Below are 27,636 nucleotides of genomic sequence, written 5' to 3'. Positions count from 1 at the left end.
ATCTATATCTGCGCCTTTTGTTTACGATTTGAATTTTGGTCAATTCTCCTTGAAGTAATTCTGAATCTGGCTTAACTCCCGAAGACATTTCCTTCTTTCCTCAAATTCTAATTTCATTCCGTTCCCAATCCACTCGAAAACCGTATCAACCTTGACGCGGCACCCGGTAGGGCCGAACTTGCCTGTTGAAATCCAGTTTAGGAGAGACGCACCTAAGGTGGCTTGGCTCTTGTTGGCTTGGGACCACTTGGGGTGTCACTGTGAACGCGGAGAATGCACATGAACAAACTTCTTTTGGAGGGGGAGAAGAGAAAAGAGAGACGCGAGAAGTTGCTACTCCATAGATACGGTTATACAGGACTGGCTTGTTTTCGGCTTGGTTCTATCCCCACGCCTTCCCCAAGCACATAGGGGGCCTCCATTTTGCTTTGTAGCCTGGCATCATCCCCTCTACCCTCTGAGAATCTCCCCAGTTGTGTGGCTCCCTTGTACATGAGTACAGGGCCCTTGTTGTAACAGAGGGATAGTGTTAACTTATTGAGTTCACCATGAGAGACAAGAAGGATGGTGAGTGGCACTAGCAACTATTTTTTAGGATCTACGAGGGTTACTCGATGTGATTTTCTTTTTCATAATGATTTTCTGACGGTCTCTTCTCTCTGTTCCAGACAAGGGGAAATTACAGAACCTCAAGCAGGAGCTTGAGCTGGATGTTCATCGAATCGATATCGAGGAGCTCTGCAAACGGTTCAACACCAATCTGAACAATGGCTTGACCAAGAGGCAAGCCGAGGAGAATTTGAGCAAATATGGTCGCAACGCCCTCACCCCGCCTCCCACCACCCCGGAATGGATCAAGTTCTGCAACAACTTGTTCGGTGGATTCTCCCTGTTGCTTTGGTTTGGAGCTATCCTCTGCTTCATCGCTTACTCGATTCAGGCAGGAGCTTATGAGGAACCTCCAGATGATAACTTGTACCTGGGTATTGTCTTGACCGTGGTCGTGATCGTGACTGGCGTTTTCTCCTACTACCAAGAGTCCAAGTCCTCCAAGATTATGGAATCCTTCAAGAATCTCGTGCCCCAATATGCTTTGGCTCTCCGTGACGGTGAGAAGCTCACCATCAAGGCTGAGGAACTCACTTTGGGAGACATCATCGAGGTCAAGTTTGGCGACAGAGTACCGGCTGATATTCGAGTGGTTGAGGCACGAGGCTTCAAGGTCGACAACTCTTCTCTTACCGGAGAATCTGAACCCCAAGCCAGAAGCGCCGAATTCACGCATGAAAATCCCTTGGAGACCAAGAACTTGGCCTTTTTCTCGACCAACGCTGTGGAAGGAACTGCCCGAGGTATTGTCGTCAACATTGGCGACAACACTGTCATGGGACGTATTGCTGGTTTGGCCTCTGGTTTGGAGAGTGGAGACACGCCCATTGCCAAAGAGATTGCCCATTTCATTCACATTATCACTGGTGTGGCCGTGTTCTTGGGAGTCACCTTCTTCATCATTGCCTTCGTTTTGGAATACCATTGGTTGGATGCCGTCATCTTCTTGATTGGTATCATTGTCGCTAACGTGCCAGAGGGCTTTTTGGCCACTGTCACCGTGTGCTTGACTCTGACCGCCAAGCGAATGGCCTCCAAGAATTGCTTGGTCAAGAATTTGGAAGCTGTGGAGACCTTGGATCCACCTCAACCATTTGCTCTGACAGAACTGGAACACTCACCCAAAATCGAATGACTGTCGCTCACATGTGGTTTGACAATCAGATCGTCGAGGCTGATACCTCTGAGGACCAAACTGGATCATCCAACTACAAGACCCTGCCTGGATGGAAGCCACTGGAACGTATTGGTACCCTTTGCAATCGCGCTGAGTTTAAGCCCGGTCAAGCTGGTGTGTTCTGTCTTGAAGCGAGAGGTCAATGGCGATGCTTCCGAAGCTGCCATTCTGAAATGTACTGAATTGTCGACTGGCGATGCCATGGCTTACCGCAACAAGCATAAGAAAGTATGTGAGGTCCCTTTCAACTCTACCAACAAGTACCAGGTGTCCATCCACGAAGTTGAGGGCAAAGATAGTTATCTTTTGGTCATGAAGGGCGCCCCTGAGAGGATTCTTGATCGATGCTCCACGATTTTGATCGATGGCGAGGAATTAGAAATGTCTCAAGAATGGAAAGATAACTTCAACAACGCTTACATGGAATTGGGAGGTTTGGGAGAGCGTGTGCTCGGCTTCTGTGACTTTGAATTGCCTGCCAACAAGTTCCCTAAGGGCTATCCCTTCAACCAAGACGACATCAACTTCCCCATTGAGGGACTTCGATTCAGTGGTCTCATGTCCATGATTGATCCTCCCGTGCTGCCGTCCCGACGCCGTGGCGAAGTGCCGATCGGCAGGTATCAAAGTTATCATGGTTACTGGTGATCACCCCATCACTCCAAGGCCATTGCCAAGTCTGTCGGAATCATTTCTGAAGGAAACGAAACTGTTGAGGATATCGCGAACGCCAAGGCATCCCCGTGGACAAGGTTAATCCTCGTGACGCTCGTGCTGCCGTGGTTCATGGTGGAGAATTGAAGGACATCACCGAAGATCAATTGGATGAAATTTTGATGTATCACACTGAAATTGTATTCGCCCGTACCTCTCCCCAACAGAAGCTGATCATTGTCGAAGGTTGTCAGAGAATGGGAGCCATTGTGGCTGTCACTGGCGATGGTGTGAATGACTCCCCCGCCTTGAAGAAGGCCGATATTGGTGTGGCCATGGTATCGCGCGATCCGATGTGTCCAAGCAAGCCGCTGACATGATCTTGTTGGACGACAACTTTGCCTCCATCGTAACTGGCGTTGAAGAGGGTCGCTTGATCTTTGACAACTTGAAGAAATCCATTGCCTACACTTTGACCTCCAACATTCCCGAGATCTCTCCTTTCTTGTTGTTCATCTTGGCTGATGTGCCCCTCCCTCTTGGAACTGTCACCATCCTCTGTATCGATTTGGGAACCGACATGGTGCCCGCCATCTCCATGGCCTACGAAGAAGCTGAATCCGACATCATGAAGCGACAACCCCGTAACCCCTTCACAGACAAACTCGTCAATGAGCGCTTGATTTCCATGGCCTACGGTCAGATTGGTATGATTCAGGCCTCAGCCGGGTTCTTTGTCTACTTCGTCATTTTGGCCGAGAATGGCTTCCTCCCTAGCCGACTCTTTGGTCTCCGCCGTGCTTGGGATTCTCAGGCTGTGAACGATCTCGAGGATTCCTATGGTCAAGAATGGACCTACAGGGACCGAAAGGTGCTCGAGTACACTTGTCATACTGCTTTCTTCGTCTCCATTGTCATCGTCCAATGGGCCGATTTGATCATCTGTAAGACTCGTCGTCTCTCCGTGTTCCAACAGGGAATGAAGAATCACTTCATGAACTTCGGTCTGGTCTTCGAGACCGTACTGGCCGCTTTCCTATGCTATACACCTGGCATGGACAAGGGCTTGAGAATGTACCCGTTGAAGTTCAACTGGTGGTTGCCCGCCCTTCCATTCTCCCTGCTCATCTTTGTCTACGACGAGAGCCGTAAATACATCCTGCGTCACCAACCTCATGGAGCTTGGTTGGAGAGAGAGACCTACTACTAAAGGTCTTCCCGATCTCGAGTACACGCGGCTTGGGTAAAACTCCAGGAATGGAGAAATTATTGTGTCTTCCAGTTTCATAGGGGATGTAAGAACCACGGTGAGCTCCTAATGTGGGAAATCATTGTGGCATTCTAAAGAGGAAACTCCAGAGACTCGATACATTTTTCCCATCACCTTGGCTTGTTCACCATTAAGTGCCTTACGGATGAACCCTGTCTTCCCAACAAGATTGCCTGAATCGGAGCGATTAAAAGACGTGTCAAATTTCCTTTTGTTGTTTTCGCACCCATTGCATTACAAAACCAATTGACCAAGTGGTATTTCAAGAAATAAATATTAAGCAACGCATCCCATTATGGCATTTATTTCCAAATACAGCTTGAAACGGAGGTACTGAGCTTGAGTAGGAAGTTGATTACAATCACATTTATCATGGCCAAAATCGTCATATTCAGAAGCGGAAGCACGTTCAATGCACATCTTCTTCCAGGGAGTAACTCTTTCTAAACAAAATTTCGATGTTCGGGTAGCGGGAACCAACGCCTGCTTTACATTACTAAAATATATCTAGACTGAACAATGATAACAAAACACTTCGTTTGCCCGCCCCAAGTTGCCCGATGAATGAATTGGAAATGAGGATGCCATCCTAGACTCGCACTTAGCCGACGATATTGCTCGCAATTCGACATTTCTTCACACACAAATGGAACTTTGGGAACCCAATAAGCTCACAGTTTGCAGCTTATGCAGGAGCCTCTCGGAAAATACATCATCTACGTTTGAGCGTTTGCCCAACAATTCTAACCAGAACTACAAAATAACGCCAAGACCATGTCGGCGAATATCATGAACGTCTTAACCTCGGATGTCGGCCTCGAGTCAACGTCGAAACCCATCGATAACTGGAAAGGAAAGGTATACACTAAACACTACATCATAATTAACTTCCTCATCCATACTTCAAGTCATTGGTTGGCTACTTACCTACATACATTACGAGGCAGCAAGAGAGTATTGGAACGAGAGATCAACGTCGAGAAAATAAACCATTTCCAACAAAGTTCGCTAAAAGAGAAAAAAATGAAACGTGGGTCATGAAGAGGTGTAATTGGCTCTCCTGAGCAAAGCTTAACTGAATAGGGAGTGACGCACAGGGCCAATTGGGCCAATCCCCGGGGCCGAAAATGTTTGTTTTGGTAATGAGGTGTTGAAAGATGATCCTGATCAAATGAAATCCCCCCCTGCATTTGCCTCACGTAATCTTCAGCAGTCAAGGGAACCAATGGATGGGTTGGCAAACATCTTGATGGGGGTCAAGGATAAGAGGGCAAGTAGGCTTCATTTTTGCGGAGCAGTGCTAATTCGTGGCTACTTGTCTTTCCGTGTCTGTTTCAGTGGGTGTGGAAGTCGTGTGATATCTCATAATGAATTGATAATTGGATGGAGTTCTTGAAACGCTCATTCGTAATTAAAAGATTAGAGCGGCTTTCAAATTGAAAATACGTGATTGAAAACCATTTTTTTTCCTTTTTAGTACTTGACTATACGCATGTGTAAATGTGCTATATTTGTCCCCGGATTTCGAGGTTTTTTTTAATTTTAGGCTCTAAGCGACGAGAATTGAACATATCCCGGGGTCGGTGAAGCCAAAGAAAAAAAAACGAAAAACGTCAAGCACATTAAATGGGCCCAGGCTTTTTTGTCTAAATGCTAAATGTTTGTTTATGTAAAGATTGCTAAAATCAAATTCCCGCTATTCCATGAGACATCTCTTCCACCCGTAACTTTTTTGCAAAAGCTTGCCTTTGCTTACGCTTATCTTGCATCCTAATTGCTGTTTTTTTTATTCAGCCCTATTGTTCAGTTTCGGTAAAGGCCTTTTCACTAGCTATCACATAAAAAATAAGCGGTTGCTAAATCTACTCACCAGGCAATTGCCATGTTTAAGGCTAATTCAGTGGTGTAAGCCGTATGGGTGACCTAAATACGATTTGTTTGCTTTTTGATGTTTGCTTTTATCTCAAAACAAAAGCTAGCCCTCATATTTGGCATTTTTAGCGCGAAACATTCGCTTGCGACCAATTTAGACGCCATTAGACAAGGAGCTTTTAGGTAAAAAAGCGAAAAAAAAGTATCGCACTTTGGTTCAAGAACCCTTGAAAAATGGATTGAAGTGTACGGTTGGAATATGAACTTTCTTCTCGTCAGTGCGTTAAAAAAATTATCGCATATTAAACATCAGCTTCGGGACAAAAGATTCAAAATTTATGCTCTCATAAAGCTAACTACATAACAAGGCTCGAATGAATGAGAGAACTTTCTTCCGACTTTTGTACACTCATTCATCCTACATACTGTTATCTTGTTTCAGTAATAGCAGGGCTTAAATGTTTGTATGCTCAGGTGCTTGGATTGCGGTGAAATTTGAAAAGTGCTTTCACATTGACCAATGACAAGTCACATTTGAGGCAGAGTGCAATACCTTGATTTGAATTGGAAATGTTAATACGCCACTTTAGCGGTCCCGTCCATATTCAAGTGGTCTATTGCTCCACCTAGAAAGTTACCCAACCAAGTTAAGCGCAAGACTATCAAATTGAAAATTGGCATTACTAGTTCCAAGGGACCAAGCAGGGTCTTGTTCTTTTTATGGGATTTTCCACATGCCTCTAGGGCCTCGTGTTTCAATGTTCAGTTCGATCAAAGGCGTTCATAAAAAGTTATTAACTGTCATGGCACATTTCAGCAAAGAGCCGACCAGCTAATTGAATTTTTCCACGAGCAAGTTCCGTTTTGCACACTATTACAAAAGCCTAGTTTACCAAATATTTAAAAAAATCAGGTTTGGATTTGGGGGCTACATTTCTAATTCTCGTCTATTTTTAGAGGCTTTCATGATTGTTCATGCCTTGCAAATGATCGACAAATTAGGATTAGTTGCGTTCGTTTCGCTCTCGCATTTCAGAATTACAACAAATATGCTAGCTTTTACATTGTGAAAATCGATATTCATGGGTTTGATCATTTAATAAAATATTTCCCACAGAGTGACTACAAGCTTTGGATCTGTTGTTATTGGATTTTCTTGAGCGTCTGCAGAAAATCTGTTGGGTCTTCAGTTCTAGGTAGTTGGGCCTAAGCTTAACAAGAAACAAGTAGGATGAAGGGAGGGTGCCGAGTTTTGAACCAAGGCTCTCCAGGAAAAGTGCAACCATAAAAACAAACGAAGGTGAATAGTGCGTCAAAGTGCCTCCACTTTCCAATATCTCGATAATGCTGGCCTTGATATTTCATTTCATATGTCTTTGAATTGGTTTCATGTCGAATCGCACTTTTGGATTTCATTAACGTGTATTTTCACCCTAAGACACTCAAGGTAGATTTTCACACCGTTTTTTCATTCCCTCCCGTTTTCCTTTCGTTTTTTTCATTAGTTAACGAAAAAAGAATTTGAACTAATTTTCAAACATGAATAGAAAAGCCATGATTAACATCTTGATTCGTCCCCAACCATGATGAAATTCAGGAGAGATGAAAGGTCCATTTTCGCTACTTATGTTTTCCATATTTTACTGGGTGACCCTGAAACCACCACAAATGCGCGAAAGGTTTTTTTCATTCAAGCCAAATCAGACGGCCGAAACTTTCGTTCGTTGACAAGAGAAAACTTTTTAGTACAGGTTTCTCTTCAAGTGATAAACCAAATGACATCTGCTTTTGTTGCAAGTGCTTATCAGGAATGCATTCTATTTCGAAACTGAGCTCTGTTCCTCTCTTCATCATTTATCTGCCACAACGTTTTGATTAACATGTTGGGAAAGAGTTGAACGAGACCAAGCATTGTGGTTGAAGGACTCAGTCGCAGAATCAACCATCTTTCCAAGGATCTCCACTCCGTTTCGAGTTGTACGACTTGATTTTTAGCACCACCATTTGGTACTTTATTCAAGGCTGATTTGCATTCATACTATTTGTTTTCTACCAAAAAACACATGCATGCACTTCTTCATCAAACCACATGATCACATCACGGCATTGATTTTTGCTCCTCGCCTCTTCAAAGAAATTCAGGTAGGTTTCCAATCAATATTAATCCAATTCAGTTTCAACTTAGGATAAATACGAGACATATTCTTGACGGCCTGTATGAACACAAAAAGTGTTGGGCAAAATTATGTTTCTGTCTTTGATTTAACAATTCAACTCTTTTGACATTATACAACCATCAATTCAGGAAAAGAAGAAACCGAAAATCTAGGACTAAAAACGAAAATGCATCAGTTCATAAATCATATTTCACGTACACATTTAGTTGTGGATAATAGTTCCTAAACGATCAAAGGCTACAAAAAAAATGACGTCTTGAAAATGAGATTGGAAACATGGTTGTGTCTTAATGTCAAAATAAGTCTAACAAGCCCTTCTATTTTATGCCCAGAAAATGGGTCAAGAATATCGTGAATCGCGAACCAAATTTGGTCCCACTATGTGATCACAAGCAATTTTCCATGATTATTGTGGACGTAGTTATCCCTTCATTTTCCCATAATGTATTAAAAAGGAAACTATACATTGAAAAATGCGTCATCAGTCGATGGAAAAGTGGCAATATCCAATATTCGTTACTTCTTGGTGTTTGAACCTGCAGTTTGCTCCTTGTTAAAAACTCTCATTAGTCTGTCAGATAAGAGCCCTTTCGCTTCATCATTTCAATATTCTACAGATTCTGGGTTTTCCCAATGCTTCATTCCCGAGCATAGTAAAACAACCTCTGGCATTGCTTCAAAATGAACACAACATAGTCGGTTGAACTTTAGTATTTCCCATAAAGAAGAAGGCTAAACCATCCATCCGTTCCACGTGTGCCAAGACCAGTTCTTCCAAACCACTAGGCGCTCATAATTCACATTTGTTAGAGCTCTCTTCTGCTTTCAGCTTTTAACATTTTGGTTTGTTAATTTGGCATTCAAGTGAGCTGTTGCATCTGAGGGAGCGATCTCTCCTTCACACGCACATCCCACCGAAAGTGCATTCTTATCCGGTTTCAAAGCTAGGTGAGATCCTATGCAGAAACCGAATTCAATCTCCGACGTGGAATTCCATTCCCCGGTTCTCTGTTTGTGTATGTGTATAGTACAGTGAAATAGCGTACTAGCGTGTATCTATGTTCAAGAGGTCTAAGCGTCAAAATTAGCGCGATAAGATGGAAAATGTTCCCCCAAGGATATTTGAATGAACCTTTGGACCCGGGTTTCGGATTTGCCTGGCGCTCTAAGCATTTCTTGATAGTGGAAGCGACAATTCAAGAGCTCTTTACATTTGTGAGTATCTTGGCAGCGCATCAGAGAGAGAAAAGAATTTCGGAGCACAATGGAACCTTTGATGTCATATTCCGCTTCAGTAGTTTGTTGCAGTATTTCTCAGGAGTAGTGATGCCATTTCCTCATAGGTGGCCTTGTATTGTGATACAATATGAGCTTGATCCTAGACATACTAATTGTTACTGTTTTTTTCTGTCTGCTTTGTCGCACTAAAAAGGTGATCTGTTAATTGCCAATTGACGATCCAACCCGAAAAGATGACTATTGACCATGAACCGGAAATAAATTCCTTCCCGCATTGTTTCATACTGAGATATACGTATAGAGGGATATGAAATGTTCTCAATGCTAGATATGTCCCTTGCTATTCTTACCTAGGGTGCAGGGATAGTTATTCCGTACTTTACTGAACACCAGTTCGTTCAATTCTCGCCAGCCAAATAATCAAAGATGAGTGACATTCACTCCATTCTTCTGAGCGCCAATCGAGTTCGAATCCTGAGCAGGTGATTCATTGACATCGCCCAAGGGCTCTCCGTCCTTTTTGGTCCCATTCTCATTGGATGTAGTCGTGAAAATACCAGGATTTGAACCCCCGGAAACCAAAGGCGTTGATGGAGGCCCTTTTGAAGGCAGCAACTCGACCGAGCGCTGATCCCAGTTCTTTTCCTTCACATTCACATTATTGGACGCGAGGTTGTTGGAATGGCATTCAGTCAAGACTGTCAGCTCCACGGGTCTGGCCTTGGTGTTGGGTGGTGGAGCTGATTTGGCCGAAGGGTTTTGAGAGGCCGTCGTGGTGTTGGTCTGGCCTTCGGAATGGCCGTTTTGATTGGAAGCGCCCTGACCGTCCTCGTCCTTGAAGAAACACGGGGCGATGCCGTGACAAGTTTTGCTGCAAATAACAACCTCTAGTTCTAAGGCTATGTAGAGTACGTAGATGGAAGGAAGCGAGATGTGGAGGGACTATGAATGTCTGATGAGATATAAGATAAATAGACCAACAAAACTAGACTGGGGAGAAAAAGGTGTAAGAATGGACCGAAGAATGGTTTGGCCCTGCCTATTGGGATTACTTGCTATTCCCATTTCTCCTTTTTTATGTCTACAGCATAGGGGCCGAATTTGTTGAAGACATTCTAAAAGTAGAAGTTGTCTTGTGAGTTACCAAAGAATACACTCTGCGTGACTTTAAGTTGGAAAAACTCAATACATCAATAACTCTTTCTGTCAAAGTATTGTTGCGATAGCGCTGTTTTAGTCCATTCATGAAGGTTTGTATAAAAATCAAACTTTCTTCAAATATGGACAACGTTTCTTGTCTAAAAAAAGAAAGGACAATATAACGGGTTAAAATTCTTTTGGACTTGATCGTGCTAATAAGGACACAAGTTGCTCTGGCTTTTTCCAATTTTCCAATGTCCAAAACAAGTTCAGAAAATGAGATAAGTTGAGAAACAATGCTGAAGGCAGGGCACAAATTTAAATTGCTTTTAACGATAATAACACAAAGCCAAAACTTTGGCCGTATTTCACTCTAAGTACAAGTATGTTGATATTTATGTCCCGTAGTTATTACCTTTTTTGTAAAGCTGGATGGAGTTAAAAATGCGCCTTTCCAGTTCATTTCAAAATCAAATTGGAATGAATGAACCGACAAATCTGATGGCTTTATTTGCAAAGAAAAGAACCACGTGGACGAGATCGATTCCTTGAAATGTTCAAGTCTGTTGGCAAGGAACCTCCCAATTTCGAAGGAAATGGATTACATGCTTGACTGCTCAATTGCAAACTTAAGAACATTCCATTCCCTCCACCTCGGAAACGCCTATCAACAAAGCCAAACTAAGCATGAAATCAATTTCTTGACCCTTTAAACTCATCGGTCCAAACCTTTTCTCAACGTGAGTTTGTCTTCAGGGACAAACCCTAAACATGCTAATATCTGTTTTCAGCACTAGAATTTCTAGAAGGACCTCAACCAACTGATCATAGAGAGGATATTATTTTGCCCTTGAAGGAAAGGTTTTTGACTAATATTTTACATATCAAAATCAGGCCGAAAAAAAACACCGAGTTTGTGGGTTTCGATTGGAATACCACCGATTTGGGCATTGGGCCTAGCTCCGTTTTCCCCAATCGAAAGCAGACATCTTTTGAACCGATTCAGTAACCACATACTACGTACATATATTAGGCTTTTTCGGCAATCCGACGGCTTACGATAGTTTTGTTTCCGTCCATTGCTTTCCGCATTCTCGCTTCTTTGGTTGGCATAGTACTATAACGTGGTTCATACTTACTAAAGGAGATCGAAGAATAGTATACGAAATGCGGGATTGAGCTTGCAATAGATGACCATATTAATGGATGAATTGAGGACGAGGAGAAAATGGCTAAAAAGAAGGAGAATCATAACGTCAAATTAGCCAGAGTTTTCTTTCTCTCTCTCTCTCTGTTGGCTTCAGTGAAAGATTTGTCCCCAGTTTCTTGGAACAGTTAATTGGAGCGGAAGGCTTTTAAGTCTGTTCTATCAATTTGCTTTGGGATCAGAGATGATTGCAAAATCCGGCAGGCAAGACGGAAGGCAAAAATCCCTCGAGGAAAGGAGAAAAAAACAACTTTCCGAACACCGAACAAATTATAAGTGCATCATGGCAATATGTCATCTTTTAGAGGATTTGCTCTGGGATTTGAACTTCAGTGTTCCAATATTGAAGCAGCCATCCGTGGATCCTACCTGAACACCGCTGTGACGATGGACCACAATGGGAAGGATCTCTGACCGGCTCGGGAGCACTCCATGGCGTCCCTGATGACAATCATCTCGTGTAAATTAAGAAGGATCCTCAGGGAATGTGTGACAAGGAACACCAAAACGATCCCCATGAAAACCACGGCCAGGTTATCCTCGTGTCGTCGACGAGCCTGATGATTAATCGTAACTTGGCTCATGCTTTGACGCCGACGGCTTTGACGCAATTTGATGTCCTTGTAGATCTGAAGGGATGGAAAGCCGGGGGGATTTGAGAAAAGAAAAGTTTCCAAGTTCTGAGAAGGACTGAAGGGGCATCAAAATGACCTTTCCTCCTGGCCTTGCTTGCTCTTCGAGACGAGGTCTGAAGGGAGATATCGCAAACATGTGCTAAATTATTTTTACCTGAATTCGCTCAACTCATCTTGACGATGGCAAATGGCGAATACTGGCTGGCTGCCATTTCAAAGGGTGAACTTTTTTCCACATATTATCGGACAGGGACTAAAAGCTAGCCAAAAGCCTTCATTCAAGCCCTGAGCTGCAAGAAGGCCGCTAGTCTTAAAAAGATAAATATATATCGGCAAGAATTTGCAGTGCCAGGTTTCCAAAAACCTTCAAATCAGCTCCCAAAGTTTCAAAAGCAGTCTGATATCCTAGGCAAGTATTAATGTTGAGGTGCTGTCATGACGGATGTTTTATAGGGCATGTCCAAGTGAAGGAAATTCAAGGAAAAATGTGGCCCGGCACCCTGATTTTGGGCAATTTGGGTAGGGAGAACTAAGACAAACATCACAATGAAATCGCATTGTCTGACCACTGAATTTTCAATTATCGGGTAATTTTGAGTAGGCTGTGTTACAAAACCCAACAAAATGAACATGTTTGGTGTTAAACAGTGAACGCACTATCAAATTGGCCCATTACCACAATGCCATTTGCTTAGAAACACATGCAAAATGGAATAAATGTCAAAATCACAATGCAATGCATGGTTGGGCATGATGTCTTTGATTTTACTTCATGGAATAACGTCAGTTGTTCATGAATGCGTTCACTTGACAAGCCCTATATGTTCTGTTTCCCATCGGGAAAGGGTAAACCTTTTGGTGAATTGATTCCTTAACACAAGATGTAAATTTGGCAATTTCTCTTTGAAACGCTAAAAAAGTGCTGGTACATTTGTTTGATCAAAAAGAAATATTTACTGATTTGGTAGGCCCGTCAGCAAATTCAGAGAATGGTCCAATGGAGAAATGACAATCAATAAAAAATCGTTAATATTTTGAGCGTTAGTAATGTTTTATTATTATTCTTTTTTTTGAAAAGTCTTTATTGCAAGACTTTGTTTCTCATTGGATCACAATAGTTTTTTACGATTTGTTCAATGTTATATCGCGCGTTAATCTCTCATTTTATGGCTAACATTTCATTTGCGAGCGAAAAACGAATTCACGTAGATCAACTTAAGATGGACATAATCTTGGATGAAGCAACTTTGCCGATTTGCAATCTTGACTGAACTACAAATCGACCAGCATCAAGGCAATTCAATTATACACCTGAAAATGTTCATATGATTTTGAAGTTTTTATTTCAAAGCGTTTTCAGATTTGACATTTACTTGGCTCATGTTAAAGTGGAAATAAATTCTCAAACATTTCATTGGGCTATCCATTGCTCCTTGAATCAAATGCACAATTTCATTGCAATTCACTTTGACTGCCTATTATTGGCTTCCCAAGCAGTTTAATGAATATTAAATATGGGTGAGAGGGCATATGCAGGGTGCTTAAAAAACACGGAGTGTATGAGTGTTCGTCTCATACCTTTCTATTTCAAGTGAAAACTTTAGCACATTTAGGCATATCCGGCTCCAACAACTAAAAAATACTTTTTTGTTGTTTTTTTTTGTGAATTTCACAAAAAGAACACAATATGTTATTTCTCTCTAGCAATTGCAATTATTTTATCATTTCAACTTTTCAAAAGTACGTGTTTGTGTTTGTGAGACTAAAAAGTTACTTGCATCTTGACCTGCGTGTGCTCTTTTATTGCTTTTGTATGCGCATTTCGAGTTTGCTTATTGAAAAATGCTTAATTTCTAACATTGTGTCATATGATTTGTTTGTTTGTTTCGCAGTCAGATGGCAGCTGTCTCGCTCTGCGTACCATTTGATTTTGGGTGTGCCAATTGAGGGATATTCCCGCATTGTTGTCGTAGCCGACATTGAATATTACCTCACCTTCGGGAATGACTGCAGGTTCGGCCATTTAAGGTGTTAAAGCAGCAACTAATGCTGTAATCAAATACCGCAGAGAAGCTTGGACTTGACTAGCCTTGGATCGAACCTGGATTCGCAAATTGGAAAGCTGATGCTCTACCAATACAGTACCCCAGCAAGCCTGTCATATCATTGCTTAGCTCAACGACTTGAAACCTCACAAAAAGCACATTTTTATCTGTCTTGCAAACAATAAATATTTTTTCTGTTGCCTTTTTTATTAATTTAAAGTCATGTTTTTGAAATTTCACCACTAGATGGCGTACTAACAATATCAAGCAATGGCGTAAATCATTTTGTTTTCTCATTTATGAGTCGTATGAACTAGGGCTCTCTACCAGAGGGCCCTAGTATGAACTATCATAGAAATAGATTCGAAGGGTCGGGTAGAGTCAAGCCGAGTCAAGCTGATGCCGGTAGAGTTGTCGTTTAATGTGTGTTAAGACAAGTATAATCCTTGAACCCGGAATAGGTCCCCAGTCCCTAACGAGTAAAAGCAACTGTATTTACGATGGTTTTAAATGATATGCATTGAGACATGTATCAGGGAATAATGCTTTATGTAGGTCCATTTGATGTACCTAGAGGGCTTAGCCCTCTTGATGTACCCGAATAAAATCATGGAGAATTTAGAAACCATTGGACTCAACCTATCGACAAGAAATTGAAAAAAATCTTAGTCACGCTATCCCAGCCAGGCAGATTCACTTGCCATAGACATTCAAAATTATAGGGAGGAACATGGCAAGTTTTACGATGTAGCTAGATAAATTCTTGTCAATCCGGTTTTTTCTATGATTCAAGTTTTCAGTTGTCCAAGTTTAGGTTGAGTTAAACGAGTGATACAAGATTATTTTTAAGAGGGACGAACAAAGAAATTTGACTTGCGCGAATAAAAATACGAGTGCGATGCATTCATGTTAAGATCCAAAATATTTTTTGTGTAAGTGGTTGCCAGAAGCATCCCACCACTCATTGAAAGTAAATCAAAGATGTTTTAACTTATACAGAGCGGAAAAGAGCTAACTATTTCATGATCCTTGAATTCCAATGTCAATCATCTTGAATTTATGTACAATTCAATGCGTGAAAACTGGAGCACAATGGTGGAAATGATCAGCAGTAGCCTCTTTCAAAGGATGGAGGATGAAAAACAATGCACGGTAAGGCCTAAATCATCGTTTTAGTTCCATTTCTTAATGATATCAAAGCTTACAGTGGTAGCCAACGACAATTGGAAAGCCCTCCAGTTAAATTGCAACCACCATGACCCAAGTTAATATTTATTAAAGTTGACGCATAAGCGAGAAAAGCATCCCATTACTTTGAAATGTAGAATGAACGTTTTTGAAGTAACTCAAAGCTAGAAGGGTAAGCAAAACTTGCTTTCATTAGTTGAGAAACTTCAGGACCACGTTTTCTCACAATCTCAAAAAGATGTGTGCCGGCCAACATTAGAAGGGTTTCAAATTTGGTCAAATGTATAAAGTTTCGATATTAGATGTGATGACACCTCGTACTCTCCTGCCATATGTTGGAACATTTAGTTACTCAACAGATCTCGGTTCCACCCAGATCCTAGTTTAAACTATGAAGCAAGCCCAACTTTCTGGGTTTGAGGAAGCCATCCACGCTCAATTTGTTCTAAAGGTGCCTTGTCTGTTGTAGGTTAACGAGATTGGTTCGCTTGAAATTGTTCCTTTCACCCAAAAAGTTCCACGAGACAGAGATATGTACTTCTTCTTGGGAAAAGTTTATACCATATTCTCGAATTGGATGGCTTCAAAGCTTTGGATAGGGTAAATGGAGAATAATGCAACTCAAATCATGGTAAGAAATCAATTGATGAACGAGAATTGCATGGCATAACTTTTCTTTGTTGCCACAATTGCCGAGCTATTCTCGGATTGTCTTGTAAGCCCGTGTGTATTATGTACGTGCCAAGCAATCCCATGAGGATGCCATGATGATATTGTTAATGTGAGGGCGGGAAGGCTAGAGATTAGCTCAAAATCAGTCTAAAATTGAGCACCATTTTCTGTAAATAGCTTCGCAAAACAAAGGTAAATAACGTAGAAAGCATGAACCTTTATACAATTGTACGAGCCAGTTTCTTCACAATTCTATTCGTTTCCCAATAATAATTTTGAAGCCCCCAAAAAGATTCGTATTCCACATGCAGATACCATTCCAAATCTTTGGCAGCCTTCAGCGGCAAAAAATGCGTGGGAAATCAGGTACAGTAGCACCCAACTCTTTCCCTGAGTTTCTTTACTCGTTAGTTAATTCATGTGACTGCACAGAGAGCCAAGCAAATATCTCGACGAGGCTGGCATATTAATCCTATCTCTCAAATTCCCTCGTACTCCCTGGGCTTAAGATGGCCTTTGTTATGGCTCCTATTGCTGTTGCTAAAACCAAATGGCTTGAATGAGACCAAGGCCGTCAAAAACCAAGAAACAAAATACTTGGCTAGCTGAGCCTTGTTGGGCTTAGAAACACGCAGTACGTAACTATGCATCTTAAAGAGAGAGAATGGGTGAGAAAAATTCTCGTTTGGCTCTCAGAAAAAAGGTCTAACAAAATTTCGAGGAAAGAACAATGTACACTAAGGACATGATGATTCTAGCGATGGTTGAGAAGAAGTGTATTTGTTAAAGTACAATCAAAACACACTATCGTGTTGCTTCTTCTAGTTCGTTGCATTTGTGTAATATGATTATGACTAGACTCCGACGAAATATGTTGTTTTCACGTCGACCAGAAATTCCAGAAGTTTGACTGTTCGAATGTGCGAAAGAGCTTAAGCGAGGCAATAGTAAGAAAACTGTTTAGTGCAACTCTCTCGAATTTTTGCTCGACATGCGAACAACATTTTTTGTCATTTTTTGTCATTTTTTGTCATTTTACAATTCTTTATGAATGAGCAACAAGGTCGAAAGATATATTAAATTTCAACACAGCCTTGCTGGATTCAAAGAGAGGTATGATTATACCTCCATCATATGCCGATAAAACTTAAATGCTGCACTGAATTTACATTTTATTTTCATTTCTCATGGCAGTGTTCTTTATAGTACAACTCACTAAAGATAATACCGTGTTTGCAGAGTGCATTTATCAACCGACTGATTTACCTCATTCCCTCAATAGTACGCCCCTTTAAATCAATTCTGATAAGCTGATACTGTACTGACTTATTTTTGTGTTCAGGAACTAAAATTGCATTTTAACTTTATTCAAATCTTATCAAACAAGTGAAACGTTCAACCCAAGACCTCCTATGACTGAAAATCATGTAAGCTTACCAAAAGATATTGGCGATATTCCTTTGATACTCACATTCGACTACTTTCGTGATTGTATTATGTTGGTTTGGGAAGGAAAGCGGAAAATACTGGCGAGTTTTTCATATCTTACTGAGAAAGCAAAGCATAATTGAAGAAGGATTTTGCCTTCCACGTTTTTTGTGTCTAAATTTAAGGTCAACGAATCGTAAAACATAATGATCAACCTGATTCTACGTCATGACCACTTGTAATGCTAAAACCTGGAATAGGCTTTGATTACAACCCAATTGGGGCTGATTGGCATCCTTGAGTGTCAGGTCCGTGTGTTGAAAATTCCTAGGTCGCTTACCTTGTAATTCAAGTAGACAAGCATAATGGCTGGAATGATCCCGAGAATTAGAAGGCGGGTCCAATTATTGTAATATATGGCGTAAGCTGGTTCTCGCCGCAACTCAGTCACCTCCACCTGGAACGTAATAATGAGGACCAATATGAATGGAATGGGGCTCTTTTCTCCCTTATTTCGCCTATCTCTCCCAGATGTAGAGAACCAAGTATTAGTTTTGGACGTGTTCCATCTGGGAAAAAACAATGCCTTGCTCCTTCACCCTTCATAAGATCCTTTTCATTAGAGCACATGTTGGAAGTGCACCAAAAAATGTAAAAAAAGGCTTGAGCCATTTTCGGTTTTTACCATTTGATGCTCCCGACGGACACACATATACATGTTGGACCATAAAATCCATTTGATCTATGGATTTCCGACCGGCCCGAATCTAAAAAGATTATCCCAAGGCAACACTAAATCGTCTTACCACAGGGACCTCGAACAATTCCTTGAGTTGATCCACAGTATGGTTGGCTCCATGGCCGTGCTCCAATTTATAATAGGACCCATCGATAAATACAGCCACACTCCCGTTGTACATCCCGTGATTTACTTCGATGACTCGGCTCAGATTGGTGGGTCCTGTTAATTCATATCCGATTCGGGCTTCCAAGAATTTGGGGATGTTGAAGAGGAATGAGAGGAAGATGACTGGGAACACATATTTCATTAGGCGCCGCCGGCAAGCTTCAGGGCTGTTCATGCTCTGGTTGTAATCTGAAAATTTATTCGGAATGCAAATACGAAAGTACAAGATGTAGCTAGATGTGTATGAACCTCCGCGAGGGTCCCCTAAACGTAATGCAGATTTTCAGCCGGCTGCAATACAACGGTTAAATATTGTTCTTAAAAGGTGAGGAAAATGATCATAATATTTTGTGATTGAATCATCAATTTAGAAAAAAACAGACGACCTTCGCACGATTGGCGAAAAAGAAAGTTTGGTAAATTTGCCTTGTCACAACATAAGCTTGAAACGGAGCACTTGACTTGAGGAGGTTGAGTTATCTATGGAATGTCAAGTATGATCATAAAACGAGTTAGATGACAGTCATCTAGTATTTTTTTGGCGGGGCCTATTATCAAATGTTATAGTAGATTCCTTTTTCAGATTCCCATTGCATGATCTGATTTGTAAAAATTTGTTTCCTTATGTTATGGCTATATTGCATCTCATCTTGCTTTATGGGCCTTTACAGACCTTGACCCGTAAATCTGGTCCCTGAAATTGAGATTTCCTCGCCAGTCAGAGATTGTGAGACGTTCGTTCTTTATTGTGAAGGATGATGGAGATTCTTGAGCTCAAATTTTCCAACGTCCTAGCATTTTAAGCCGATATAGTCTGGCCTCATCCTTAATACGTTTTTACCCGGCTTGAAAGCCCACAAACCTCATAATCTGAATTTACCTACACATGCACACAAGTAACAGAAGAAAGCCATTGACGTCATAATTCGACTTAAAGTCTCAAGTATCTCCTCAGTCTAAGTATGCCTAGAAAGTAATGTAAGGCTCTGTATGAAATTGAATTCCTCCGAATTTGGTCGCTCTCACAGCCCTAAAACCATTGTATTCTGCTTGGGTATTTGGCAATTTAATCTTCTCCACAATAGTCTGGTGGTAGACTCCTGATGAGCGGACACGACACCATTTCTTAGCTGCACCTTTCCGGGGCCTCATTGTTTCATCTCAGGTTCTCTTTATCTTTCCAAGACAGGAGTTTCCAGTTTCCAAAGAGTGCTGCATTTGGGACCACCCTGTTAAATAGGTCGATCTATCTATTACTAAACGATACAGTCTGCCTAAGTGTGAATGCCTAACAACCCTTCATTTGACAATGTGAAGAAGTTCCGGTTTCTTTTTCTTTTGGCAGTACAAATGACTCTTCATTTCTTTGAGGAGCTTCAGGTTCTATTAACGTATATGGGTTTCAATAACAGTACGAACCGAACGAGGGGCTTCTGGGAATAGGCTGTGAAAAAGAGATTAGTTTGTGCCATTTGAACGAAAGGGTTTAAAGACTCAATTTGAAATTGCACCTGTTTTGTCTCAATTGGCCTTTTAACGAGGAATGATTACTTAGCCAAAGCAGCCAGCTATGAAATGGATTTTGGTGCCCCCATCAAGTTGGCCTTTGGAATCGAATTTCTTAGGAAGTGGGGCCCATGGGAGAGCAGACATGTAACATTTGGCACCAAGATCAGACAGAGCCTCATGATTGAAATTGGAAAAAGGAAAAATGTCTGTCTTCATAGCGGCCATTATTACCGCGTGGGGTCATATATGTTTTAGTCCTTCGCACACCCAAACTCACCTATAGGGTAATGTACTGCAATGTATCGCTCTAGAGAGATCCCGACCGTCATGAATATCGAGCCGGCCATAGAGATGAATTGCAGTGGGTACAAAATGTAGGGAAACAACAATGTGTGAAGCTCCGTGTCCAGGTGGAAGATCCGACGGAAGCTCTCAAGAATGCTGCCAAACAGGTACCACGAGTCGAAACAAATGAGGGCAATCAACAGCAAGTTGAACGAGTTTCGCATCTCCTCTCTGAAACGCAAACAGCACACACATCGTTCTAGTTCAATTTCGTACGTTCTTAACAAAATTTGAATCATAACAATAATAACTTGAATAATGCAACCTCATTGTTTCAAAATGAACAAAGCATGATTCGAAAATAAATCGAAAGCAAAATTTTCAGCTAATGAACGAGGAATTACACTCCGGTTTTATCTCGTTATCAACATCAATTTCCTTTGTTCGTTCCCTGAAGAAACGCACACGCACACCTCGTTTTCAAACTCGTTTGAGTGGATGATAAAGGGATGACAAATCAAATCTAGTCAAAGGTTAAATCGACAGAATGCATAAACAAGCGACGAAAGTAGTTTGAATGGACGTCTTAAGCTCAGGTGAGTGCCTATGTGACAGTTTTGAGTGTTCCAGAAAAACACCTTCAACAGATCTTTAACCAAACATGCCGTTAGAAAGGTCCCTTTAAAAAGGGCCACTTTGTTTGGCCTCAAATCCAGGTGGTAAGCATCTCCTCAAACTCCTATTCCAATAAGCATCTGTCAAGTGGGCGTAATTGTGATTGATCAGGCTACTAGATATATCTATTACATGGACTCTTTGTGGTCTGAATGGAATCAGTGGTGATTTCATTCCAACTAAATTAGACACCCAATGATTGGACCAGTTTGAAGAGAAACATTCATTAGTCGTAATAAATGAGCCAATTATTGCTCGAGAGATTCACCTTGAGAGAAGAAAACATATTTTTGTCCGAGAAGGCCAAAACCAAACATCAGGTTGAGGATCCATTCAGGATCCATGTTTTCCAAAACAGGGAGCTTCTATAAATGGTGACCAAACAAACTCAAGTTCCGAAAAAGGTCACAGAAGCATTAACGTTATTTAACTAACAATCCTGTCTTTCTCGGGGCCCATTTGTGGATTAAGTCTACCATCAAATGAATGCATCATCGAACTGCCGAATGTGAGACTGTTCTCCGGAATAACTCTTGATCCTTCTCATAGAGACCTTGAAATGGAACTCGACTCCCTTTTTTTATGACGCGAGGCAGTAGCAACTTTATTGGAGAGATGGCATTAAATTTGGAGCTCCAGAAAGACATTCTTTGGCCTCTCATGGGAGTCTCTTTAATTTCACTGGCAATTCTGCATGTCTTTATGACAAAAGTGCTTTTAGGAACGAAGCGAATTTCGATGAAGTTTACATTCTCAGGCTCAATGTCGGTTCCACGGAACCCGTCATTACATCGTGTGTCTTACTACTACGTCCTGTTTGCCAGGAATTTGTATTTTTGTGATGCCACTGGGGATATGAAGTGTCTTTAACAGATGTTGATTGAATTGGGACTGGCCCTGTATTCATCGATCGCGATGCAACAAGAAATGTGCTCCATTTGAACCAAATAAGCCGTAGTGCACACTACTGTACGTACGACGAGCTTCCTTCAAAAAACCGATTGACCAATATCGCTCCTTCAAGCACCTGAACGGAGGCTTTTCCATTGAAAAAAATGAGGACAAATATGTCCACTCAATCACCACACCAATGTTCTTCTCCTTGACCATTGACAAGCTCGAATGTGTGTCATCTCGCTCGTTTCGAATTCTCGAGGAACACGACAAAATCTGTATGCATTATAACCACAGCGTTGTAAATTGTCCAGAATGACGTATATTCATCTGGAAAGGTTACTCTATTCGTACGAATAGGTCTGGCAAAATGTAGAGAGAAATTCTCTCTTGATACTTGTCAATCGTGCCAAGTCCAAATGGTTCCTCCAGGACAAAATGTGTCGCTCCTGTCACACAAATCGAGACATGGACTGATGTTGGGGCTTGTGAGTGTATGGCACCAAAAAAAAAAGCACCAAATCTTTAGTGCTACGTCCGTACGCATTCTGTCAATGAAGGTATAGCTGGCATATCTGAACCAATTGTTACCATTGTTACATAGACAGCACAATGGCAAAATTGTCCTGGTTATAGGTTTCAAGTCCAATACCATATTGAATAGTGGTCGAAACGAGGGAGAGGTTGCTTTAATGAGGTCTCTGAAGGTACTTGAATATCGACTTATCGAGTAAGAAATGGTACCTCGTTAGACATGGATTTATGACCGACCTTGAGAGGATGATAGCCGAAATGATGTTTCCGATCAGTCCCATGAAGGCCATGCAACACTGAAGAACGCCTTCCACCCAAAAGAGAATGTTATCCAGAAACTCATCGTCCTCCGGTGTATACACGGGACAGTCCAAGAGCTCACCCAATGTGGCATTGGATGTCATGATGTTGTTGGCGTAGGAAAAAGTTTGGTTAAATTCCGTGGCATTCATGGTAGGACCTGAAAAAGGAGTTTCCACACGAGTTAGGACAGAAAAAAACGAGTATCTTCATGGCACAGCCTTCAATTTATTACTATAGAAATTTATGAGCTTTGAACTTTTTACTGGTCAACCACCGAAAAGGTTTGGATTTCAGTGACGTTAAAAGGTTTTTTTGCGGACTGTGAAAGAACATGAAATGGTGGAGTGTGAAGGTCACATTATCATTTTAAGAGGTTTCCGAATTCCAAGACAGCAGAGGCTTTTAGCTAGGGTCTATAGAGATGTACCAAACAGGATACTTGCTTGACAAGCTTTGCTCAAGAGATTGAAATTCATGGCTCAAAGCCAATGGTCGGGCTTGACAGTGCACAATTTGGCTGTTATTAGGATTTAGACTTTGATGAGGGGAGATTGGGCCAGAAAAATCCCCAAGAGAACTGCTTCAGCTAGTTCTGGAGACGTGACAACTACCATTAATGACTAGCATCAAAGTATTAAGGAAAACTCACAAGAAGGTTTTTTGTGTTGACAAGAATGGGTGATGGCAAGCCAAAAGTAGCTCGAACTCATACACTTATGAGCATAGTTTGTCCAATCTAATTAACATAACATTCATGGGAGGGAAGAAAAAGAAAACAGCTTCTACTTTTTCAGGGCATTCTCATCTTGAAGAGTCAGGTCTTCTTCCTGAATCATTTGAATGGCAATGTCCGAAAGTTCAGAAGCGTGCCTGGATAATGCGGCACTAATTGACAAGGTAAGAGATGCAATGGCGTTAAATACAAGCATATTAGAAGGAAAAGTAATTAGTAACAAAAACTTGCCGTTTGGTTGTACTTTAAGACTTGTATTTGCTTTGACTGAAATTTCTCCATTGACTCATGAGTGTGGTCTCACGTTTTCATTCGATATTCATGTCCACCAGAAATCAAAGAAATAAGTTGCATAGAGTAATTACCAAGGTTTTTGCTCTCTGTTGCTCAGTATATTGATAAAATCAATTACTGATTGTCAAACTTCCTGGAACTCTGCTTGACTTCATTGTTGATTCTAATTCCTTGATTTATGATACATTTTTCAGTTTTAGCATTTTGTACATTTACCTATGAATTCATTTCTTTGGAAAGGCCTTTTTATTTTCTCACAAACTTAGCATCACAAAATTGTGCATGTTGTTGACAATTTCCTAGGCAATTAAAAAAAATCTTGGTTGCCTTGCAAGCAAAGTGATTATGAGAAAATTGGCATTCAACAGATGTTCCTTGCCCTGATGTTGTCCCAACAACAAAGTACGTAAACTTTGTTGTTCACAGTCTTAAAAAGAGAGCCTTTCCTCCATAACAAATGAACTTCCATTGCAAAGTGCACAATCGAATTCAATTTGAACGACCAACTAAGCACCTGGCACGAACTCAACTTTGGGAGAACAGATTTGTGCCTGTATCCACATGGAATGTAAATGCATCGACAGGGGTTCAGAGTAATCTTCTAACATCATTTTCTTGATGGAGATGTGTTTTATTTTCGCATAAATTTGAAATTCTTTCCTTGACAAGGCTCATGAATCCTTCGGTTTTTCTTAGTTGGTCAGAGTGGCCCTAAATCCTGGGCGTTTGAATATACAAGCCAACTAGAGGTTCTTTAAAATGCCAAGCCACCCAATTCTTCCTTTTATGTATATTATGCTTGTATAAAGTGTCCTTCTGGTGTGTTGGATGATATTGTAATAAGGTGCAAAAAAATGGACAGAAAAAGGCGCTTGATTTAGCATATTTTCCCTATGACACACTTTGTTATATGTAAGATTTATGGGAAACCCAAAGAGCAAATTGTTACACAATTCCACGCGAACTTTTACACACCATGAAAAGGTTTGAATATTTTTTCTCTGATTTCTTTTCTTGATCTCAATCCAATTCCAACCTGCTTTTCAATTTAGGCTTGAGATTTTTCTCCCATTCAACTTTCCAGCCGCACTTGATTCCATTTGGTGGGAGATGTTTGAGCTTTGCTCTTGGAGTCCAAACTTTAACACGCCCCCTTCCAAATTAAAAGGAGAGGGAACAAGAATAAAAAAGAGTAGATGTCTCGTATTACCCTTATGCCCCCAAGAATTATTGATGCCAATCATTTTCGAACAGGCACTTAAATGTATACTTGAGAAAATAAGGAAATCCGTCCAGTAAGATTTGCTGAATTGACCTCGGTGAGGAGTTACTTTAGGTTTCTTTCGTCTGGCTCAGGCTTTGTTCTTTTGTTCTTTGGTTAAAGAAATCATTCCTTTCACTGATTGATGGCCTTATAATTAATCACGTTAGGAATGGTAACCACAGCTGGCAAGATTGACCAACAGGAACAACGTTTGGGCCCTGGATACCCAATGGGAACAGATGGTAAGATCATTTTTCGACTTCAGGAAAGAGAGAGACTGACAATCCTACAAGAGCTAAGCATTCTCCTGGAAATACATCCTTGTACTGAGGCATGTACTTATGTCAAGGGATTGCATGCAAAGCAAGAATTGGTTCTGTTTCCAACAACGTTGTGTTCAAGACCTAAAAGAGTGTGAGGCATAGTATTTCCAACCATTTTGTACCCTCATAATTTTCGGACAGTCATTGCCATGAAATTTGCTCCCATTCAGTATGTGCCCGCACATGTCAAGTATTGATCAAATTGTCATAATAACACAGTTGTACGATATGTATAATCCCCTGTCTCATTTGGCCCAACTCATCCCTCGTACTGCTATCAACGTTATCGTGAAATCAATGGCAGTTTGAAGGCATTTTAAGCCCCCAATTTTCTTGCTCCATGACAGCTTTTCGTCCGCATTCAAGCAATAAACTCTAGCAAACCCTTTCTGAATTGCCTGATCGGCTTTTGTTCGATCGAGAGCGATTCGATTTGGGCTTGAGGGAACCCTAGAGGATTATTTTTGGGGGACCGCACTATGGCAAGTGGCCTCCAAATACTTTTATGTGTGTCGAAACGTTAACAAGAGGCTCTGACGGGGTTAAGTATAGACATAGCCCCCTTACGCTGCACGAAATATGTTTTACGTTCTGCACTCCAGAGGGAGCTTTGTCATTTAGCCTCTGCCAAATAAGGGGCCGATTGGGCCAATTCCTTGTTATTGAATTATAATGCCTTTGTGTCGTTTTTGACTAATTCTATCAAAATCTTATTTATAACTAATGCCCCGGGTCACATAATGTCCGGAAAAGAAATTGCGTTGAAGGCAAGGCAAGAGCAGTTTATGTAGCAATCTCCCGTGCCTCTTCCCGGTTTCTTTGGGCCATGTGATGTTGCAAATAAGGGCCCTTATTGCCTCAGGTTCCAAAGACATATCATTTCAGTCGACGGCTTGCTCGGCAAAATGACAACAATGTTAAAGCGGGTTTTGGGGGTTAGATGGTCTATTTGTACGACTTTATTACGGTTATTAAATATTGTTCATAACAATTAGTTTGGCCTGAAAAAGGTCCACTGAAGAAGCTTAAAAGAGCTTGTAAATGATTAATATGGGCGTTTCAGAAACCAGGTTTCGAGCCTCCGAGACTGTTCCAAGATGTAATTTTGTTCCCACAGGAGAAGAGCGAGTTTTGATGCAGTCTAAATTTGCAGTCTCATTAATCTGGCCATAATTGTTTTTTTTTGTGGGAAGGAAAATCCTGCCCATAACAAAAAAGCTTGTATCTTGAAAAGTATCTAAAACAATTAATTAGTAGACTTTTAAATGCATGCAAGTGTTGCCTAATGGTTTAAAGATTTTACATGAGCCAAGATTGTGTTGATTTAATCATTTGGAGACTGAGGAAGTCATATTTCGAATACAGAAAACAGAACTTAACTCGAGCTTAGATTTAGTCGCCGGAAACTGGATTGGTTAGAAGGAGAAATCACGTTAGCACTCGCTTCCTCGTTCCTTTTCCCTTTATTTTCATCCCCAATATTGATTAAGATCGAAGTTAGTCTCAAGCACCTTTGTGTTTTCAAATTTGTCTGAAAGTGAGTTATTTGTTACACTGTATTTATGATAGAACGAAGATCCTAAAAATGACAAAATTTGTGGGAAACTAACCTAAGGGGAGCCTAAAAGCTTCCAACCCCAAAAAGATCAACTGCAACGCTGATGCACTCATTTATAATTGCCCTTTTCTCGTTAGGTCACGCTCATATTTCTCTTAATGCCAAAAAGCCGCCTAACTTCCATGTTATCTGGACCAAGAACGGACCAATTTTGGAGCAGACAGAGGCTCATTGCCAAAGCTCAGGTCAAAACCTTTGGCACTAAAATGAAAAAAAAGAAAACTTCTGTGATGCAAACAAGATAAAAGGACGGACTTCTGGAGGCACCATAATGAGCGTGTTGTCCTTTATACCTGTAAGGAGATCCAGATTTTGTTGACGTATTTATCAGAAATGTCTTCAGCAGGGATCTTCCCGCGTGTCGGTGACAACTTTTTTCTCTCTGCCTTGAATCATGCGTAAGGGGTGTGTACTAGGGGGAACTTCCTCAATCCACCGTACAATCCAATAATATAGACTGCTTGTAAATCGCAACGACAACATTAAGGACTATTGGTTTAGCTAAAATAATGTTTGCATCCACTTTCGAAAAGTTGCATTACGAACTGCTCATTTAAGGGCTTGATTCGATATCTCAAAATGGAAATGGCACATGATTTAGTACGGCAAGGATGGCCCTAGGCTCTAAAACGTATGATTAGGATACACATCAGAATGTGAGTCAACTACAAGAAGGAATTATGTTTCAGATTTGCATACAACTTCTGAAGTTCATCTCTTCCTTTGTTTTTTTTTAATCCTTAATCGATCCCCGTTACCGATTGGGATCCACGCAAAAAATAATTATTGATGATCTGTTCTTGCCAATATAACTTCATTTGTATGTTCTCTCTCCAGAATCTCCAAGTAAATGCCAGAAAGTAGCAACATAAAACAAGTCTGTAGAGCCTTGATTTAATTCGGCCATTTCAGGCGATTTAAAGCAGACCGCAGCTAGTCTAAATTGATGTGCCACTTAAAAATGTCTTTTTGTTCTCAACTAAA

At 41.0% G+C, this 27,636-nt stretch overlaps 1 protein-coding gene, 1 long non-coding RNA gene and 1 pseudogene across 3 annotated transcripts in view; 2 read left to right on the top strand and 1 right to left on the bottom strand.

Moving 5' to 3' along the window:
* The first annotated feature begins 266 nt into the window (after nucleotides 1–266).
* LOC131879030 (sodium/potassium-transporting ATPase subunit alpha-like) lies at nucleotides 267–3,998 on the top strand (annotated as a pseudogene). The gene is made up of 2 exons (XR_009373084.1): nucleotides 267–567; nucleotides 669–3,998. The product of XR_009373084.1 is annotated as a sodium/potassium-transporting ATPase subunit alpha-like (transcript).
* LOC131879031 (FMRFamide receptor-like) overlaps nucleotides 3,999–27,636 on the bottom strand; it is a 27,778-nt gene continuing 4,140 nt past the window's right edge. The window contains exons 2-10 of the mRNA XM_059225222.1: nucleotides 22,355–22,577; nucleotides 20,007–20,245; nucleotides 18,120–18,409; nucleotides 17,654–17,770; nucleotides 11,715–11,974; nucleotides 11,278–11,370; nucleotides 9,349–9,869; nucleotides 4,638–4,718; nucleotides 3,999–4,555 (exon numbers count right to left, since the gene is read on the bottom strand). Of these exons, the coding sequence (XP_059081205.1) occupies nucleotides 9,419–9,869; nucleotides 11,278–11,370; nucleotides 11,715–11,974; nucleotides 17,654–17,770; nucleotides 18,120–18,409; nucleotides 20,007–20,245; nucleotides 22,355–22,569 (1,665 nt within the window). The 5' untranslated portion in view covers nucleotides 22,570–22,577 and the 3' untranslated portion in view covers nucleotides 3,999–4,555; nucleotides 4,638–4,718; nucleotides 9,349–9,418. The remainder of the gene's footprint in view (nucleotides 4,556–4,637; nucleotides 4,719–9,348; nucleotides 9,870–11,277; nucleotides 11,371–11,714; nucleotides 11,975–17,653; nucleotides 17,771–18,119; nucleotides 18,410–20,006; nucleotides 20,246–22,354; nucleotides 22,578–27,636) is intronic.
* The window catches only part of LOC131879035 (uncharacterized), a 25,796-nt gene continuing 5,450 nt past the window's right edge, over nucleotides 7,291–27,636 (top strand). Inside the window, exon 1 of the long non-coding RNA XR_009373085.1 lies at nucleotides 7,291–7,724. This is a non-coding gene — a long non-coding RNA (uncharacterized LOC131879035). The remainder of the gene's footprint in view (nucleotides 7,725–27,636) is intronic.

Source organism: Tigriopus californicus, chromosome 4 (assembly GCF_007210705.1).
Source record: "Tigriopus californicus strain San Diego chromosome 4, Tcal_SD_v2.1, whole genome shotgun sequence".
NCBI classification, from domain to species: Eukaryota; Metazoa; Arthropoda; class Copepoda; order Harpacticoida; family Harpacticidae; genus Tigriopus; species Tigriopus californicus.
The sequence above is the reverse complement of the archived record's forward strand: the minus strand, read 5'-3'. Positions and strand labels throughout refer to the sequence as shown.